The 21346-nt window shown below is 40.2% G+C and overlaps 1 protein-coding gene across 4 annotated transcripts in view; it reads right to left on the reverse strand.

The window, feature by feature from the left end:
• Nucleotides 1–21346, reverse strand: part of LOC110986986 (uncharacterized) — a 67917-nt gene that overhangs the window by 22749 nt on the left and 23822 nt on the right. For all 4 annotated transcript variants that reach the window (XR_015427673.1, XM_022249358.2, XM_087145744.1 and 1 more), the window contains 19 exons: nt 20855–20938; nt 19927–19991; nt 16306–16404; nt 14797–14931; nt 14197–14307; nt 13235–13492; nt 11839–11995; nt 11492–11705; nt 10501–10681; nt 9589–9882; nt 7913–8279; nt 5580–5706; nt 5111–5281; nt 4646–4843; nt 4011–4285; nt 3431–3575; nt 2737–2955; nt 1812–1983; nt 321–604 (listed from right to left, as the gene is read on the reverse strand). Coding sequence is in view for 3 of the 4 variants with exons in the window: in XM_022249358.2 (XP_022105050.2) it covers nt 321–604; nt 1812–1983; nt 2737–2955; nt 3431–3575; nt 4011–4285; nt 4646–4843; nt 5111–5281; nt 5580–5706; nt 7913–8279; nt 9589–9882; nt 10501–10681; nt 11492–11705; nt 11839–11995; nt 13235–13492; nt 14197–14307; nt 14797–14931; nt 16306–16404; nt 19927–19991; nt 20855–20938 (3556 nt within the window). In the remaining variant the exon portion in view is untranslated. The remainder of the gene's footprint in view (nt 1–320; nt 605–1811; nt 1984–2736; nt 2956–3430; nt 3576–4010; nt 4286–4645; nt 4844–5110; nt 5282–5579; nt 5707–7912; nt 8280–9588; nt 9883–10500; nt 10682–11491; nt 11706–11838; nt 11996–13234; nt 13493–14196; nt 14308–14796; nt 14932–16305; nt 16405–19926; nt 19992–20854; nt 20939–21346) is intronic.

The following is a 21346-nucleotide window of genomic DNA, read 5'->3' on the forward strand; positions in this document are numbered from 1 at the left end:
GACTGGTCAAAATCAAGAACTGAATTTCACACTGTTAGTTCAGTATCCAGTAAAACAATCATATACTTTTTATGCCCTACTCTTGTATTGTGAAGTATTAATTGATTTCCTGTTTCAAAGTGAGATATTTCGTATGTGGGTGAGTTAAAACATTTCATGAATTGCTACGGAAATATATAATTAAAGAAAGAGATTCAGAGCTCTTAAGATTAGCTTAACAGGGGTAAGCTCAATACGGATTGCAACTTCCTAATTCTGTGATTTTTTAGCAGCCCATCGACTGTTACAAGCAATCGGATTTTAGAGAAGGGCATTATTACCCCGAACTTTACAGCCACTTCCTCTCCAGGGGGAGCAACGTCCAATACAACACCCACAGACGGCAACTGCACGATGTGTCTATACACGGATGAGGTCCCCACTGTTGCCAATCCAGCACCATTCTGCGCTCTTACTGACACGTAATACTCATGGTCACCATGGAGATGCCAGTCTAGGTCATCCAATGAGAATGCGGCACACGATGATTGCGTCAAACACGGGCCAATTCTGTAGCTTTTCTCCCATTGGAAAGTGGGGATCTCCGTGGTATCTGGGCTGATCCCTGGAATAGCGCACATGAATACCCGTCATAAAGGCAGGCTAAAAAGGTTTTATGGTATTTTGTTTCATTGTGATTTTTGAAATCAGTCCTTAATACATGTATTAAATACAAGAAAACGGTATGAAGACCATTTTCATATTGTTAAATAATCCAAACACCCATTATCCATGGGCGTCGCCACTTTTTTCGGGGGGGGGGCAAAGCACATATCAGCACCAAACTGGCAAACCATTGACTGTGGTAGGGACACTTTCGAATTCACCAATAATGATGGTTTTCATTCTGTTTTCTTCTTCTCTTTTTCTTAACCATTTGAAGGGTTTCACTCCCCGATGAGATATACACCATTCAAATATTGACTGACGTTTCCACAATTCTTGAATATATGAGAACAAAATAGAGTGTACCAGGTCTCCCTTATTTTTCACTCTTCTTACTCAGTGAATAGTTTTTACCCTGTAAAACCCCTAGAAACTGGCTGGAGGCAACAAAAAGAATGTGAAATTCCGAGAATGACCCTCATCTCGTTTTGGAAATAGGCTCTTCATGCTATTTTGTTCTATTCCCCTTCCTCCCCGTCCGTGAAGCCCAGGGCCATGTCATTCACAGTAGCTGCATTGACATTTTCAGTTTATAACACGATCTGGCATCTACTCAAGGACTCGTCAAAATGCAGCGCATTCATCACAGTCAAATCATCACAGGGTTTGAGTCTGAACACTAATAGGTTCCTTCAAGTTCAAGGCCAACTCACTTCTATATGGTCATAGATATACATACTTAGGTATAACCAATAAAGCCTTTACTTTCCAATGACCGAAATTAATGCTCTTGTTTGAACTTTCGCGCACATAATACTGAATGTAATCGTGCAAGGCCAATGGAAAATAAACACACGGAGAGGTATTTATTTCTGGACCAAGATGTACAACTAGGTCTTACTAACATTCGTCATTATGGTTAAGTGTGCCAGATACCAGGATTTTGATCAGCGGGTCATTTTCCGAAAAACAGTCACTTATGTTTCAGTGTTATCATGTAAGATTCTTGGGGGAAATAGGTGATTTAAAACGGTAGGTACATGAATTGTTTGCATTACTTGAGAACAATGTTTCAGCACTTTTGGATTACATAGGTCAGTATATTGACCAGAAATGACCCAATATAATAGGCGCTGAATAGAATCAAATACGAAAGGACTAATCACCCATATCTAGCTTTGACAAACTGACGGCAACTTGGTATCTCAGGTCGGTGTCTTCATCATCAATGAAGCCATCCTCTCCCCATTCAGCAATCAAGTAGTCACCTTCCACATGAAATGAGACACGTCCAACAAACATGGGTGGGGTGGTATCTACTGTGATGGGACCGATAACCTGCAACATGAAAAATATGCAAAATGGACATTTACGTCAGTTTCAAAACAACCCACATGTAGGCCTACAGTGTAGGCCTATCTTATATTTTCTCTTTCACAGCCAACCTGGCTTCCACGTGTCATTTATTTTACACAGAGTGGGATAACGTTTGAGGGCCTAATGTTGCACTCCAAGCAGAATCATATTTCAGGTCACTCTCACCAGCAAGCAGCTTGCACTCGTCTTTGTATTTTCCAGAGTGAAAATTAAAAATCACACACATAATAAAGGCCTCGAATACATTATTTAACATAGAAAAACTGGGGCGTGATCTGTTTTCCCCGAGCAATTTTATTGGGGCGATAACGTCACTTTCTTTTTTTTCCACACCGAGCCATCAGGGGTTTTTCTAGCAAAGTCTTACAGTCCATTTGATACCTATTTTTGTAAAAATCGAAAATATGGTTTAAGCGAGTTTTTCCGAGAGAACAAAGCCAAAAGCCTATTTTACTCGGTGATGCATAACACGCTCATTGCATGTAGGCAGACACGAATGAGGCCATATTCAAATGATCATAAAGACAACGTCGGATCGAATTGAGAGTCACAGAAGTCTTTATAATAAGTGTATTAAATGCATTTAAGTTTTAAAAGATCAGGCAAGTAAGGGGGGTAAAATCCAGGACAGAGCTGTGAAATAGTCCATGGAGCATAGTCTGTGAGGATGATTATTGAATGAAATTTTCTTCTGTGATCAGTCCATTATTATACCTTCAACGTAGACAGCTGGGCCTTGTTGGTTGCCTTTAGAGCTAAGTAGAACACAGCTCCTTGGCTGATATGGGGATGGTACATCACAAAGTGATCATGACCTGATGTAGACGTGAATGTCACAAGGTCAGGGGTCGGATTTAAAGGGTCGGTGCTCAGACCAATTTCATAGTCATAAATGGAGCTCTCTACATCGTCCCCAGTCCATGAGATGGTCACCTGTCATGGATATTACAAAGCCATTAAAGCAATATTATCCATTATTACACATCATCAAAATGACTGACATATGAAAACAGCTCTTTTTTGTATAAAAGTGATTCTTGAAAATAGTTTCACCTCATTATCAGTTCCACTAATCATCCCTGTTCAGATGTATGTTTTTTTCTTCGAACGTATTGCAACTTTGTTCATCTTCAGTTAAAGGTCTGCATGGGAATTTGACTTTAAATCTGTTCTTTATATTGTTTTTGCTTTCCATTCTTACATGCATTTTGACGGAACAACCTGCAATAAATGACACTCCATAATTGAGTATCAAGGTTTGCCCATTTGTTTTAAAAATTATATTGCACACGTTCCCCTGATCAATATTTGGGGAGAACATGAAAGTATCGTCTCCCGGAATATGTGTGATCTTATTTTGGGGAAACTGTTAACAATCGTATCCAATTATTTTAATTAAAATATGTACATGTTTATGGGTTGGAAGGAATAGTCTGTGTTGAATGGCCGAGATCCAGAGGCATTCCAAGTCTCCTTGGAGTATTGCTGATGAGTCGTTGGTGCCGACCATCTCAGGATAAACAGACAAATCTTCTACCACAGCAGCCTTGGAACTGTATGGGTACAAGAACAACACGAGATATTCAAACATTGGGGTAGCCAAGAGTGGGCAGATGGAGTGGCAGAGAACAATGGGTTGGATAATTTAAGAGCAAACTCGAGAAGCTAATAGAAGCAAAATCAGAATGGCAAATCAGTTGTTGATGCAAAGTAGACAAAATGATTGGACACTGATTGTGATGAACCAAAACGGACCATTATCTTACTGATGGTTTTATGGTCTTGAAATTTGTAATGTAACCTAAATGGGACGAAATTCTATTTCCCAACGGGCGAAAAACCTCGATTTTGTGTCTCAATGCCATTCTAATGAGGTTAAATCAGCTGGCAATGATTCAATGGTCTTTGCTCAAAGACATTAACATTATTCTGTTGATCAATTCCCAATAGAAAACATTCAGCATATTCTGGTTCACGAACGCACGAACCTGCATCCACTCAATGCATCCATCAGCTCCATCTTCCTGCGGTGCTCGTCAATGAACCACACTCGACCCTTACCATCCTTGGCCAGACCGGGCCACATCCGAGCGTAGCTGATAGCGATCTGTGACAACTGAGGAGGGCTTGTATCAATCACCACACCGTCAGAACAGACAGCCTTTGAGGGCTCAAAAGCTCGATTGTAAGCAATGACGGTGACATAGTACCGGCCAGGAGAGGGTGCAGTCCAACTAGCATGTGTAGAGGTAGTTCTTGTCATCTAAAAAAGATTGATATTATACCACTGACATTTCATCTTAATGGGAGAAAGTCTTAATTGTGCTTCGGTAAGATATAACAATATGAAATAATACGAACGTGCTTTACTTTTTAAGCATCTTAACTTGAATGACATTTTTATATAACAGCCCGTAAAAATACGAACGGTTGAACTTCTACCATTTCTTTCAAAGATTCCATTTTCAAATGTATCGAAATAAGTTTAAAGAATATTCTGTTTTTCTTCACTCCAAGGCTGAAAAAATGGCTCATTCAAGACTCATTAAAATCTGCAAATTATTCAAATTTACATCTTTGCGAAGAAAACACAATTGAGAAGAGAGATCCACGTACAACTTACCACATCCCTTACACTGCTAGGGCTAGTCCAGCAGGAATCCCTAAACAGATACTGGTAGAACTTGATTCCACTCTCCTTGTCAAAGAACCCCTGCCAGTGAGCTGTGAGGTCATTGCCTTCCTGGAAGTCCACCTCATTAGACCCAGGTATCCCATCATGCACCACACCAGCTTTAGGTGGTGATGTGTCTACCGTTATCTAACAATCATTGCAGTAAGGCAAGGTCATCATAAGGATCATAGTATTACAAGGATCATATCATACTGCTCCTCTTGTTTTGGAATTTGATGCTAAACATTGGTGTGGAGTGCGCCCCATTCTTTGGTCTTAAGTCATTTTTATGTCATTCAGTTTCTTTTTATAGACACTTAAATTTGCATTACATTCAAACTTCTCCTGGAAGATAATAGCTATGAAACTACTTTGCGAGTGTATTTAATACCTAAATGACACGCGCACACATACCTTCAACGTCTGGGTAGCTACAAGTCTTGCTTGATTCGTAACGGTCAACGCGATGAAGTAATTATGGTCGTGAGTGCCAAGATCGTTTGTTGGACTGAAACTGTAGTCTGCGGCATAGCAGTCACCAATCGGGGTACAGAGACAATCGACGGGATTACAGTCTGCAGAGTCCTGAAGAATACCAAGACAACACGTGGAAAGCAAAGTAGTAATACTTTCTACTTTAACTGTTTAAAAATCATCCTGTTGAGGTCACCCGATATGTTGAGCATATGACTTTACTCCCACTTGCCATTTTCGACAACTTATGAAAGTAGGCATGTAAGTCACCTGTGAGAGTAGAGTTGGTTGCTGTGTTTGACAAATTATCTGCGCTTGGATATATGGCTTCAGGGTTAACCTGAGGAGCAGGAATGATGCAGCTCCCTGACCACCACTGATGGTGGATAATACTCATTATTATTATTACCATGTCAAGTTTCCTGGCAGGCACTGTCTGACGTTCATATTCCATCTCAGTACCAGTGTGGTTTTCAAACAAACGCCACTCGATGGTTCTTAGACCGCTGTGAATGTCGTAAGCCCTGAACACAACTCTGTGGCAGAGTAGAGAGAAAATACACATCTTTGACATCACACGCATTTCATCAAACTAAAAAAGAATCTTACGCAATCAGTGTTGTACGGTACTATGCATACTCTGACGTATCATTCCCTTGCTTCGGTAGCGGCTTTCACAGATGTATGAAATGTTTTATTCCAGCACAGGTAAACTGATAATTTTACAAGTTACAAAAAGGAAGGACACCAAAGGTGTATTGATACAAACACAGCTATAGCGATGAATAGAAAAGAGGACTCTGACGGAAGTGCATCAAAGAGTAAATTCCTGTCATAGGCTGTTGTGCTCGGCATATGGATGACAGCTTGATCAGCATTTTGGAGTCTGGGCTGGTGAATACAAATAAAATGAACCTGAAGCTAGTATCGGATCTTCCAGTTTACAAATGCCAGTGAAAGTGAGTTCACGATTTCTCCTCTGTATGATTTTTCATAAACTGTCAAGCCACATATGATTTTCTTACGTTTCTTAGCTATATTGTTTTCAATACAAGTGTAACAGGGTGTTTAGCATTGTATTTAACTGTGGTGCGTTGAGTACTGGAGTACGACAAAATTGGCATACCATAAATGTCTATCGTCGATAGTAGTATTTAGGCGTAAGCCTACTTTCCGTGATATCAATGTAAGAAACGCAGAGAGCAACAAAATCAAGAACATAATGCAAACCAGCCCCAGACGGGTTGAATCGGGCTCAATTTTGCCGACTGTCTGCGCTGAGTCGCCAAGCAGGCCTATAGAAACACACATGCTGGCGTGACGGGCCTACAACAATGTTCGTCCGATGCTGCCACTCATTTCGCCCATTTTCTCATATGCAGCCTAATCGTCAAAAAAATCTGACCCTTAACAAATTACATCAAACTGGCGCATCAGTGTGGCAGTGAGGCAACATTGCCTCCTACAAGAGGCATTTTTTCGCGAAATGTTTGAAGTTTCGGACGCCATTTTGTATAATTTTTCGGTGGAATGACATCGCGCAGGGTCTCTTCCGCGAACGTCTACGTCTTGACGTCTTGCCGACCGTTTACATTACCAATGACCATATGGCAACCAGGCTTCAGGCGAACGTGTGTGTATAGGTCCAGGCTTACTAGTTATTGAGTGAGGACTGTTTATGGAACTACTTCCTGACCATTATCATTTCGCGAGCGGGCCTATTCAGCAGATGTTTACCAAATTTGATTTATTTAGTTGCTGTCTTATCTATACATGGTGGCCTCATCAGTTATAAAACTACGTTCCATGAAAGACCTGTTTCAATTTACAGTAATTCAAATAAAAATAGTAAAGCTTAAATATCTTTAAAAAGTGTCAAACTATGAAACTAAATCGCAGATTGTTACAACACGCCTTTAGACACTATGCGTTTCAACACATTATAACAATGTCAAATGCACATTTTCCAAAATTATATGGCGAAATAAAGGACCATGCAACTCTACCATTGTGGATGATAGTGACGAAGCATGGTGGCAACGGTGGTCGAATATGCAAGGAATAATATAGTCGTCATTTTGCACGTCTCTCTTTACTTAAAAAGATGCTATACGACAAACTTCAAGCTGTTTGAGTTTATGACCCATCATGATGCATGCAAACAAGTTCAAGACATTTTGCAGTTACAAAAAGTATCTTCACCTTTATCCATGTACTTTGTGGTTATACCACGTGCATGCAATCTGAAGCAAAACAATCGGCAGTTTGGTCGACTCTTGAAAGAAAATTGGTGATAAATACTTCCAAACCTGTAAGCCTTTTACAAACCTAACAGATGGCAATGTACAAACTCTCTGTAGCAAAGTTTCAGTTATTCCAATTATGCCAACTTACTCTGTAATTACAAATATTTGCGTAACCAGATTTCATACAACTTTTCTTGATGAGGTATGAGGTCTGCTTAGGATGTTTGTTCACGGTGTATCTCATTGAAATAATAAAAATCACAAGTATTTTGCGTGTTGTCGTCAGAAGTATCACAGTCTGACCAATCGCAACGTGGCTCATACCTTTTTCTTTTTTTTGTTTTACTATCACCCGCAAATGAAAGCCGCGCTAAGATTGACCGAATTGCATCTCATACCAGTGACGGAATTCAATCTTGTCCTACCAAAGCAGAAACGATTCACTGTGTTGCCACATTGAATGAGGCAATACAATGTAATGAAATGACCATTCTACCTCATTTCATGCAGATTGACTGAATGATGAGCGGCTAGGTTTACTTCCCCGTCTCGTACCAGCCAGAATTCTTCAATAACAGGTGGGGATGAGTCAGCGTGAACCAACACGTTGTCCCTTACAAAGTGACCGGCTAGGTCCCTGGCCTCCACCCAGAACCGTATAGAATCGCCGTCCACTAGGCTCAGGTCATATGTCGCCTGCGTGTTTGTGGCTTCGTTCCTCCAGTTGTCCGAGTTGCTGTCACTCACACCGATAGTTGTCTTACCACCGCTGTGGTCGATATCATAAAAGGCACGGAACTGTGTAACGCCTAGCTTGTTCAGGATACCTGCACGGCCTCGCAGCCCAAAGTACTGGTCGTAATCTATAATACAAAAAAGTCAGAATCAGCGCCATGTACGCCATTAAAGACACCTTGAATCTGAATCCCTGACACTAACGGAACTTGATCATCTGTGTTCATGTAGATTCAAGCGTAAAATGTGAAAGGGCACTGAATAAATTACTTCAATTTCTATGAACAGTAAATGGCTGCCTTTTGCAGGCGAAGTTGGAATACTTGTGTGTATCTAAAAACATTCCCCTATGCACATGCTCTGATCTTTGAAAAGGAGCCTGTCAAGTTCGTAATATTAGAGTACTTAGGCCTAAATAATGAAGTCATCATTCATGACAACGTGACAAGTTTTACTCGTCCCTGCCTTTATCTGTTCAGAAGCATGGTTCCCTGCCCTGTGTAGAGTGCACCTGTACGGTGGTTGAACGTGACGAATGATGAACCCGACATCATGAATGTGCCATTACTTATGTTTTTTTGTCTTGTCTTATCCTTGTCTGAACAGGAACAGTAAATATCAAGTCGATCAGTTGATTAAATCCTTCGATATTGGCCCACCAGGAGTTCATGTTCAAACCTCACAAGCTTACTCGGGCGGGACTCGAACCCACGACCTCCTGCTTATGAGTAAGCTTGTGAGGTTTTTTTCGCAAGCTCTCGGACAAGCACTGAGCATACAGTGCTTATTAATATACGTCAGGTAAGGGCAAAACCCGTTCCCCAACGCAAAAGAAATACATCTTGAAAATAATTCATGTTCAAGTTCTTACTTTTTCATACTTAAACATATGACATATCTACATAATGTTGTTATAGCTCTGTAGATATACGCCCTGCGAAATTTTACACCTGGAACGTGTTTATATCACGTGACAAATTATGGCTTTTTGTGGACATCCTCATGGTGAGTGATGAATACAAATTTCTATTTCCAAAAAACTTACTCATCCACTTTAAATTGCAAAGGTCTGAAATACATCGAAATAAGAAAAATAAACAGACGTGATGGCGTAATCATGACGTAACTCAAATATTTTCAAAGCACTGAGAAGCAATGCAGCAACTGAAAATTCAGTTCAGGTTTTTCTGGATAAGCTGGCCTTCAATGAAAAGTGATGGAATTGCAAAAAAAACGGCTGCGGTCAACTGTCAGAACAGGTTATAAAATACAGAGAAAGAAGCCCTAGTTTGAACAAACTGGAAATCGCCTAAATTTGAGAAACAAAAATGAAAGAAATTATTTCGACATTGGCGCTGGAAACCGCAAGATATTCGTAAAACTTTCAGGACATTAGAAACAACAAGTCCTTCATTATACTAAAATGAGGAAACTCACTAGGATGGATTGTACCGGCAGCATAGGACCCAATGGGCTTCAAGAATCCTTGGTTGTGGTGATTCGCATTAATGAAATGGCCTGTCCAGTCAAGCCGCACAGTGGTTGTCCCTCCGCCGGATTCAAGATTGGTCAGCCATGTGAAGTTGGTCTCTGAAGTCGCTGAGACTACGTGCAGAGGCGAATCACTTAGTATGGTGACGTCGTTGGGATCGTTGTCAAATAACACAAAGCGTCTGCTGCGTTTGATGTTACTGACGTTGTCAACAACGGCAAGGACAACAGAATAAACACCTGTACAATGTAGCAGAAGAGTTGGTTACTTAATCCAACAAATCCCTCTTTCCCCTCCATTGAAGTTGTTTGTCAATTTAATATTATTGATATGTTCATGGGTTTTTAAGGAGTGATCTGTAATATGTGTGTTTACTCTGTAATAGAAATAATTCTGCCTTGTGGGGTTTGAACCGTATTTCAAAAGAAACGTGCAAATTCTTTAGTTTCATTGTAAAGAATTAGCACATTGTGAATATTTTCCAATTTATTACAACAAACAGGAACATCTGTCCACATCGTTTATTTTCTTCCCTGCAGTAGGCTTACATCTCCATAGATATGTTGGTATGCATTTTTTAACCATTGACAAATGCATGGAGCAGAACGGAATGAAAAATATCGCTTTTTCAATTTACCGCCCTGTCTGGTAGTATTATTTATTTCAACAAAGAATCACACTGAAGCTAGAATCGTAAAATAATATTGCAAACGAAGTAAAATCAGGTGGTACACAGTCGAAATAAATCGAATACCTCGTTCGAGCCAACGACATTACCGGGAAGCTATTTTCAGCGAATATTTCTGATGTGTCAACTGACAAAGAGGGTCTAGTTTATCTTCATTATTCAAACTCACCCACGTGAGGCAAGGTAACAGAATGTCCAGAGCTGGCGGTTCCATTACAAACAGCAGGACTGTGAAGGATTTCTGTCATCTCGTTGCCATGACTACCTGACAGCTGCCGCACTTCCAGCTCATATTCTTTGATACCAGCGTGATCGTCTGACCAACCTTGCCAAGTGATTCTTATCAATGCCTGAGAAAGAGAGTAAAATTGGAGATATAAAACAGAGTTTTAGAATTGGTCGAGGTCATTTGTGGGGTAACTGAAATCCATGGGTGTTTTCGTTAAAAGTTTGAAACGAATTAAATATATAACGGTGAAAAAAAGAAAACAGGAAAAGCGAAAAAAAACAGGGAGACAGAGGATGGAAATCGGTAATTGACTTGAAGACACCAAGGAATTTATGGTTTATCAATGTGCTTTGATGGCTGCTTTGCCCCACTCGCAAAATCCTTGCAAAGCCAAAAGGTGATTACAAGGGTCACCGTAAAACATTCAGTAACAATTGCAACTGACACAATATTTGCTACTATGGAAAGTAACTATGTGCATGACTTTACGCATTTTTATATTCGCATGTAGGACTGCTATAGTTTTTCTAGCCTGTGAATCATTTTACTTCATGTATACGCAATGTGTTCAGTGTTACATTTTATTATAAAATCAATAAATAATACAAAATATCAAATCAAATCAAATTCTGTGTTATCTCAGACAGAAAGTTGAGTTTCCTGGGTGATATAAAAACCTGTAGAGGTAAATCACGAAAGTGGCTGTATTATGGTTTTATTATTAAGAAAATTCTCATCCGCGAGGTAAAATGCTAAGCATATATATTAAATCCATTTAATGTGTTAAGTTCGTGGTGGGAGAGGCTAAACGACTTTTAATATTGATCCTGCATTATCTCATAATCCCATGTCACAATTGTACAACTTTGTAGCAGAACTGAAGACGTCTTGATTGAATTGTTAATCAAGTACTTCGCGGTAATACCCTAACCTCAGATGTAACATCATTCCCCGCGTTTAAAATTGTGTCTCTACATCCTCTGCCAACATCTACACAGTGGTAAGGGTCATCAAAGTCAAAGGTGAAAGTTGAGGAAGCGGAGCTTGTTGTGCCACGGTAGTATCGTGTCTCGATTCGGTTGTTTGAGTCTCTGTTGTATAATTTCATGTAGCCACCACTGGTTGAATACACGTCAGACCGTAGTCTGAAATGCAATCAAAATATAAGACAACAGTTACAAATTTTCCAAAGATCAGTAACTCGGCTCTTATGCTTAACAAAAAAGAGCAATCCCACAAGTGCGTATAGCCCATGGCTACCTTAATAGACTGACTTACACATCTCCTGTTGCTGGTATCCAGGCACTGTAGCTCAAACTGAACGTGTATTCACATGATACCAGATTTGTTGCAGGACGGTTTCGATTAAAAGATACTCTATTTACCGCTGTTGTGCACGTACGGGAACCTGGTGAGTATATTACTCTCCCGCCCCCTGTGTATGGTGCACGTAGAAAACAGTAACAAATTACAGCATTAGTGTGAGACAAATATTGAAAGGCAAAATTGTGCTGCTGAAAAGGTTTAGTGCAGATGAACTAAATGTCAGTGGAACATCCAAGGGGGCGGAGGCCACCACCCCCGGTTTTTAGTAGAGCCTGAAAGTTGAAAAATAACGTGCAAAGGTTTAGAATTCGTAGTATTTTTCGTTCAGTTACTTCTTAAAATCCATCTCGGAAAGGAGGCTTTGGAAAATATTTGCTGGTATATCAATTTAAAGAAGATAGAAATCACCTGACCTAAAAGAGGAATATCCTGCCAAAAATTGACCCATCACTTCCGAAAATCTAAAAACTACATGAAGAACAGTCCAATGCGGCAGTTTCGTTCGCAGATGCACGTTTACAGTTTGAAGTTTTATGGTAGTCTGTCATGAAAATCCGAAATAAAAACAAATCAAAATGTTTTACACACCTTTACAATCTATAAGATAATAAAGTTAAAGCAATATTCAACTTTTACGAAAGATTCTAATATTTTATCTTACCTTTGCTGACAACAACTGCGCGATGTCAACTCAACGGGATCTGGAACCCATCGACTGCGCGTTGGTAAATCTTTGCAACGTTGTACAATCTCATTTGCATGAAAGCACGGGGAGGTAACAAATGTGCATGAACACGGAGACCCAAGTACGATATTGCAGGACGTGAAAAAATCGTTTTTTACCACTCTCTAGGTGACTTTTCCTAAATATTACTTGAGGAAGACAATGGTAAAATTCTCCAACATGACTGTTTCATGGGGTGGTTTCATTCTTCCAAAACTTATCGAACGTGATAGGACAGCCCAATGTAACATCCCAATTGGCAGACCGCGCAAGGGTTCCGGAAGCTCGCTGAGTGACCTTTTATAACTTTCAGGCTCTATTTTTTGTCTTCTGAAAAACGAAGATACAAAATATACATCTACCATCTTAAATTACTAATTGCAACATAGCCGTGCACCTCAATCCCCTACTGCGCTATCGGGGGATTTAGCATCATGAACTTTCTCGGTGGGAAGGAGTTCTGGTCCAAGCTAACTGAATGCTCCACTGGTTTGTATGTATATTAGCAAGCTTGTAAATATATTTGAATTTAATCAAAGAGTGACGATCAGATACAATACAATAACAATTTATGTACAGATGCTACTCTCTTTTGCTTGTGTGTAATCATCAAGCGTAACTCACGATTCACAGTGGCACTAACTCCTGCATTAACGACACCCAGCTTAACACTATGGATGTATGGACGTCGACTGCTGGGGAGGCTTGGGAGCCCTGTGGGCTGGTAGGAGCTTATCCAGTGGACTCTAAGGCTTGCCAAATTGTTCACATTGGTATAAACGGTGGCCATACTGCCCTGGCCTGTAGGGGATTCCAAGATCGTAGACCCAGACATGAGGGTGGCACGGTGCTCCGACAGGATTGGTGCATGACTGCCATTCACTACAAGAAAATGCTGTATTTTAGTTCTACATCATAGAATATTTGACTTTGTAAACACACAGTTACGTCGAGCGTAGGTACTGCGGTGTACTGGCTGGGATTGGTGTATCCTAGCCTCAGAATCTGACAGTTTATAGTATTGAGTTCAGTCTTCTTATGTATAATTTAGGTCTATTTGAAACGTCATAGCTAGGGGTGTTCCGTCCATCTCCACTTTTTAAGTGCCTGTCTTCATGTTTTGTTTGGAAATCAATGAGCACTTTCGGTCATTCTTGGTGTAACTAATTAAATAACAACATACAGATCTTTCAGCCCTTGGTGGGAGATATTTGTTGTGAGGGATACTTATCGCCCGTTTCCAACAAATTCTTAATGAAATACGCCAAGCATGAATGGGTTAAGGGGATCGAGAAAGGGGTTGCATTGCATGAAAGGTTTAGAACTGTTCTAGGATACCCAACGCAATGTGCGGTAAGGGGGGACCCTGTTTACACTAAGGCTATTGTGCCTAACGTACCTCGCTCGGAAATCTGAAAAGAATTCCATCAACACTAAAGAAGACACAGTAAAGGGGGTCCCCGTTTGCCGCATATCGCGCATCATACGGAGTTCTCGGGTACAAATGCACAGTTCATGATTCTGGTCAAGGTATATATATTTACGTTACGCTTGGTCTCTGTAAATTTGTAAACCTTATCACTCACTTGTTCTACAGTCTGTTCCCGAGAAGCCAGTGCTGCAGCGGCAGCTGGTCCCGTAAGAAGAGCAGGTTCCTGGATAGCAAGCATTGCTGTCAGTCCTCCACGAACATTGTTCTGGGAAATATAATCCCAAACCACCTTTAGTCATAATTGTGTGAGCGGCCCCAGCTAGCAAAAAAAGATCTCAGTTTTGCTCAAAATATGTGTCTGACGCATTAAATTTAAAGGGGGTTTAATTCTTAGTTATTTAGTTACATTTTTTATTTATTTAGTTGGTAGTACATGTACTTGTATTGTATATTATCTGATTTTTGAATGCTGCCTAACAATTGCGTGACTAATTTTAGAGACCATTTGTAGGAAAAAAACATAAGTGTGACGTAAAACAGCAGACCCTGTAAGACCTAAAACACACTTGGGTTGTTCTCAAGTTAAACATCACTTTTTACCCATAATGACATAATGCTCTTATAATGCTCTTATACTTCCATTAAATAGTTTCGTATAAATACAGTTTGAGGCTATATAGCAATTATTAGCTTGAGGAAAATGTTGACTTGTCGGTTGTTCAATTAACTAAAATTCTTCTTGTTTATAACTTACGATAGCAATATCTTTTGCTCCATGACAACCTGTAAGCCGATCCAAGTGAGCCGTAATCACCCTCACATTGCAAACATTCATGGTCTGACGAAGTGCTGCAGGATATCTCACTACAGTGTCCAATGGTGGTACAGGCTAAGAATGCATAAATAAAACTCTAGAAAAGTTAGAAAAAGTCCATCTTACATTGATTAGGAAACACAAGTCCTTTTAGGCACCTGCAGTCTAAGGAACCCGGAAAGTACTATATTATGGAAAATCTCCATTTGATGCTCTAACGGTTGTTTCAATTAAAAAAACCTTCAAAATACACCCAGGTGTCTCAGATAATATTGTTTTCAATTTGTATTTCACCATTTCAAAGAGTATTTACTGCCTGCTCTGTTTGCTTGTTTGTTGGTGTGTTTATTTGTTTGTGTGATTTGGCGTTGTTGTCTTTGTTTTGTTGACGAATAGTTCCATATTCCTGAGGAAACTCAACTGTCATCAAAGGAAGCAAGCCTAAATGATACATTGGTTTGTACACAAAAATCGTGCTTTACTGGACTAAATTTCCATTTTTGGATAAGGATTCATTGATGCGTACTCAAAACAAGGGACTATTCAATCTGAATCAATCTAAAATCATTCTTTCTAAAAATGGTTTCAGTGAGTAGGATTTGGGTACACAATTTGTACAGAGAAACCTACGTACCGAACCATGTCCTCCCTGGATGACATCACAACGACATTGTCCTCAGTTTAGCAAGTAAATACGGATAATTTAAAAAGTACATTTTGTGAGTGTATTGTTCGATGCATTTAACCGAATAGGAATGTAAATAGTGAATGTGAATAGTTTTCATACATTACAAAGAGAGTACACAGTCCCAGAAACAATTTGTCTACGAAAATCCATTGCAGCTGCACTTTAATCTGTAACAATGAGCCCTGGCCATAATGTTCTAGCATACGTTTGGCACTTAAAAAAACTAGGATTGGCATTGTGTGACAGACGATAAATGTTATCGGACACTATGATGTAGGACCCGTAAATCTATACTCTTGACGTTTGGACTAATTACTAATTCATTCATTCAAACAAGTTACAGGATGCAACTTATTGTGTTTCATAACGTTTAGACTATACGTGAAGACGCTGCGTGACACATTATATGGTTTGTATAGTCAATATTACTCTTTGACTTAGACTTTGTATTCTCGAAAAGACTTTTGTCAAGATTATTCTGGGTTAGATCCTGATTAATTACCAGACCTTTGTTATTGACTGATCATTTTGTTATAAAATTCCATTTTCCTTGAAGTGTGCAGTGCCGGTCACATCTCATGCACGAGACGTTATTGGTTTAAAGTAACCTTATAACCGTCTCTTGTGAGGCACACTGTCATAAACTGTCATAACTGTCACTGTCATAAATTGTCATAACTGTCACTGTCATAAATTGCTTATTGTCCGTGGTTGATGCTTGATTAATATATAAAAGAATTTGTTCTAACGTATTTACTTACGCTCGCATCTCGGAGAGTAGTACCCTCGGGTACAGCTGCAGTGATCAGGAGTTCCGCATGTTCCTCCGTTAGGACACCGGCTACTACCAAAACATAGGGCTTTAGATGTTGGAAAGAAAAGAAAGCGAATTTATATTTAGCATTCAAAACAACAAGCACACCTTCTTGAAAGTTTGAATTAACAATGTTGACCAAAACTAGAATAATCACATACAGCGACACTCGAAGTGGTTTTCTTATGTCATCTTTTGTTTTTATTTTTTGTTTTTTTGTTTGTTTGTTTTTTGCAATTCCCGCCATGAAAATATGCTTGGCAGAAAAGTAACGCAACATTTTCTTAACGTATAAGCATACTAAATTAAAAAGGCACAAATTATTGTTGAAATGGAGTTGAACCTGATTGATATGGTGTATACCCTCCCATTACTGTTATAAACGCTTGGGTGCGTCGGAGCATGGACAGGATCAGTCTTCTGCCGGTTGCCCTAATCAATTCAAGCAGCAGCAAGTTCTTGAGCTGTTCCTAATCCAGACGATGGACGTGACCGGTTATGGCGATTGAGATCATCGGACACATGCTCAATTGGACTTAAGTCTGAACGAAAGGCCGGTCATGGTAGAGTTCAATGCCAGTGCCCCAGAGGTGCCCCCTCCCCCCCAAAAAGAAACAGACATATGGATGTTGTTGAAAAAGGCTAATATAAACTTTCCCCAAAAAACCCTAACCACTGAAAGCTGGTGCCCCCATAAGATGCTGGTGCCCCCTTTGTCCCCCCCACCCAAGTAAAATCCTAACTACGTCACTGGTGTCCTCGAGATACTGGGTAATCACTCTGGCGGCAACAAGGTTGCCCATTGTCATATCAAACAGGATTATGTTTTAGTGTCCTGTTCAGAAATAATAATACTAATTGATATTTATAAAGCGCCCAATCTATCAAGCTGCTCCCAGGCGCTGTAAATCAAAATATAAATAAATGAATAAAGCCTACATGTACCATAATTAAAATCAATCCTAAGAAACTGAAAATGTGACATGAAGGTTTTCATGGTGAAAGAACTATATGAGTATAACGACTGCCGTTACACCATTGATCAATCTCTTTCTTGAGTATGTGTGGTTCTGGACCACACATACTCAAGAAAGAGATTGATCCATGGTGTAACCGTGGTGGAACGAGTGAATCGACTAGGAATCCTAACAGCAAGCAAATCACTTAAATAACTTGGAGCACTGTCGTGGAGACATTTAGAGATCAGGAGACACTCTTTAAAAATTACCCTATATTTCACTGGCAACCAATGTAATTGCATCAGCGCAGAAGTAATGTGGTCAAATTTCTTGCCATTAGTGAGTAGCCTTGCTGCAGCATTCTGGACTCTCTGCAAAGGAGCAAGGGCTGACACCGATAGACCAATTAAAACAGAGTTACAATAGGGGGATTTCACATTAGTGCTGTCTGTGCATATCTGCATCGAAACCGAGGCTCTCTGTGTTGAACTTCATCGCGCGCGCGCGCCCGCGGAGTCTACACAGTACGTGGAGTATCCGATTCGTAAGTGTGACGCCACTTCAGTTTAAACCACGCCCATTGCACAAGATACACGGCCATCGCAGGTACGGTAGTTCGCGGTCAATTGTCGTTATTTTTTCTTTTGATTTTACGTGTCAAGTCATCCTGAAAGACTCTTCCACAAAACATTTCAGCCTGAAAAGTCTGAATTTAACATACCTTTATGTATTTTGTGTTTTAACTCCTTACTTTTTAATCGTCTGATCGTATTAAGAATTGAAGCTGACTCATACAGCCTCGTTTTCAAACGCAGAAGTGCGCAGATCGACGCTGAAAGCGTCGTATTGGGATCCCTCTATAGTCCATACGAGACGTAAAAAGTGCATGAATAATCTGCTCCGTGGCTGATTGACCCAAGTAACGTTTGATTTTGCTTATATTGTACAGGTGATACATTGCAGAGCGAGAGACATTCTTGATGTGGGATTGCATATTCACTTTGTTGTCAAAAATCACATCCAGACTCTTGACTTCAGAGACTGCGGTTATATTGTGATTACCAATATTCACAACAGTTCTAGGAATTCTGCTCAACGACAAATGGCTTTACAACTCTCTCCACAACTTCATCCCAGTAACTTGGCAATGGCATTGCCATTGAGGTCAGGTCATTACGGTCATTTGCTGTGGTACCAGTTCAGACCAGGGTGCAGGAACCTCACCATTTGTCGCATTCGTCGACATTAGAGTCAGAGAATCGTTCATCACTGTAACAACGGCATACTCGAACTCTATCGTAATTGCTGCTTACAAAGAAACGTGATTCATTGGAAAATAACACTTAATTTTACATTTTCTGCATGCAGGTCAAGTTTGCCGCACGGTGCGGCGACACATTTGGTCGGTATAACCTCTAAAACACCCGGAAGTTGGACTGAAGTTTTCCGAATTCAACCAAGACAAGCATTGACACGTTTTTTTTTCGCCCATTTATTAATCAAAAAACAATTTTTACATGCTTGATACTCGACCTTTTTATGGGCCCTTTATTATTAACCTACCGTTATCCTTTACCTACACCAGAATAACCCTCACAGCGATCAGGGTAAACCTCAGAGCGACCAGGGTAACCCTCACAATAACCAGGCAACCCTCACAGTGACCAGGGTAACCCTCACAGCGATCGGGGTAACCCTCACGGTGATCAGGGTAACCCTCAAGTCTAAATAAATAATCTACCGATGGCTTATAACCGATAAGTCTTGACCACACGAGCAAATACAATCCTTGCAATTACACAACACAACAGGGTAGGCTTATATAACAATAATCTCTACTGCCTTACGAAGCAACACAGTTCCCAAACTATAAGGTTCAAGGTGACTTAAATAACTCTCAGCCACTTCAAGTTATTACGAAATAAAACAGGTAAGTTGATTAAGAAGGCGATTATAATAGTCCTCACCAGACTGTATTAAACGGAAACCTGCACCCAGTAAACCTCAACGAGGAAAGCAAGCTCCCAGACCAGGACTGCAACCAACTGTCGCTATGCCAACAAGCATAGCCATAGCCAAGCATAGCCAACGACACACAATCCTTCTAGTCTAAGCTCCGCTAATTCCCCAATTAACTGGCTCACACGGGTTCCCTAACCCTATAATCTACCACTGCTTAAACAACGAGACTGTCTAACAATCCCCCAATCTTCAAAGAGATCTAATATAATCGGCAGCTCCGGCAACTGAGAACAAGCACCACACTAACCGATCGCACCAGGTACACTTGAGGTGGATCCCCAACAACCAGCGGTCGTACGTCAGATTTACACTCGAAACTCAGAACACAACACAACTCCACAGGGCTCTGGTCAGCACGCTGCCATCTTGAGAAGTCCCGGCAACCACGGAACCAGCGCCCAAACCTGAGGAAATGCGCGCCTCTGATAGGTTGCCCCGTGCATGTTTAATGCATGATTAGACGGCCTGAATTATTAATTACCCAGACTTAACACATTCTGCGCAGCTACCCTGTTTCGCCACACTATGTTATCAACTTGCGTTACTTTTGGGCCAAACATAGATATTTTGGGTTGAAATAATCTTACGCGTTGGGCAGCCATCAGAAGTATCCCCACTCCATCCACTGCAACAACTGTAGCAGGTTTTATACCTGAGCAAAAGGAAAGTTTCAGATGGCATTGTTTGTAATTAGAATGGTACCTCAGTGCAAAGTGTAAAGGGAATATCTACAGTCGGTAAGCGTTAATGCTTCCTTGATCACGCATGTTATAGTTGCATGTACTATGAATATTATATCAGCTGATAAAGTACTTAATTTCTTTCTAACCGATATCCTCAGTAAGGTGTTCTCAATTAAATTCATGAGAAAAGGCACTTCAATTCATTTCAAGGAGTGCTGTATTTCCAATAGAATTTGCTACTGCTCCCACTTCTTTGGTTCTTTTTTCTTCGTTCATTTCTGTCTGAAGACTTATAATTTTGACACATCCAGATTCAGTGGAATTAATTTCAAGTCTGTGGTCATGTATATGAAACGCACGGGCGGGTCCAAATGTTTATCCCAGCGAGGTTCAGACAAAAGTTTTGTCAATGTCTGATATTTTTGCAGTCAAGCGGAAACGATGAAACATTACCGTACGTTGTTTACAGTGGTATTTGTAACACTCATCTCGTACACGTCAGAAGAATCTGTGGGAGGCCATCTTGTTTTCTAATTTACCTTAGTCATTTTTAAAATTTCTTTCCCCAGTTTTTAAACCTTTTTGTCTTAGAACAGGGGGTGTTAACCCTCCATCCCACCGGATCCACGCTTCAAACACAAATCATGCAAAATTAGATAGAAAAGTTCCATTTTAATTAATCAATTCTCTGATCCCTCAGGAACGCCAAATTGCTTGATGTCCCTTTTTGTCTGCGATGCTTTGGGACGTGTCTTTAAACATACAACCGAATAAGTCTTTTTTGCCTATCCTTTCGTAACAGATGCAAAAATGTTTTTAATTACATGCTTACCTATAGCTGGTGCAACCTTGCCAGCCCCAAAATCCACAGCTGGCTTGATACTTCTCAGTGCAGGAGTGTGAACAGACATTGCCACTTTTGACAGAAGCAAAGTTTGATCAACAAGGGGTGTCAATACCAGTATGTGGTGACAAAGTATAGGTTTCCCTGTTAATCTGGTATTTGTATAATTTAAAATTGCTGAAAAGGAACATCATTTAAGCAATTTTATGGGGCGAAGTTAACTGTGAAAACTCATTTTAAATTTTGCAATAAATGAAGCCTTTGTGTCAGCATAAGTAGGCCTAACGCTTAAGCTCCAATAACAGTAAACGAGTTCTTCTTTGAGCATGGCAGTAAGTACTTATCAGACATGTGTTCTAATCTCATTCAATAAAGCCTCCGATGTGTTTCGCCACATGAAGAGCTTTCTAAGTAATGGGAAACGGTTCAGGGTCTTCACTTGCGCCGAGTGCTCCTGCTTGTACATCGCTCTGGGATCTT

The sequence above is a fragment of the Acanthaster planci genome, linkage group LG14 (assembly GCF_054643075.1).
Source record: "Acanthaster planci isolate LZ-2023a linkage group LG14, COTS_SCS, whole genome shotgun sequence".
NCBI lineage: Eukaryota > Metazoa > Echinodermata > Asteroidea > Valvatida > Acanthasteridae > Acanthaster > Acanthaster planci.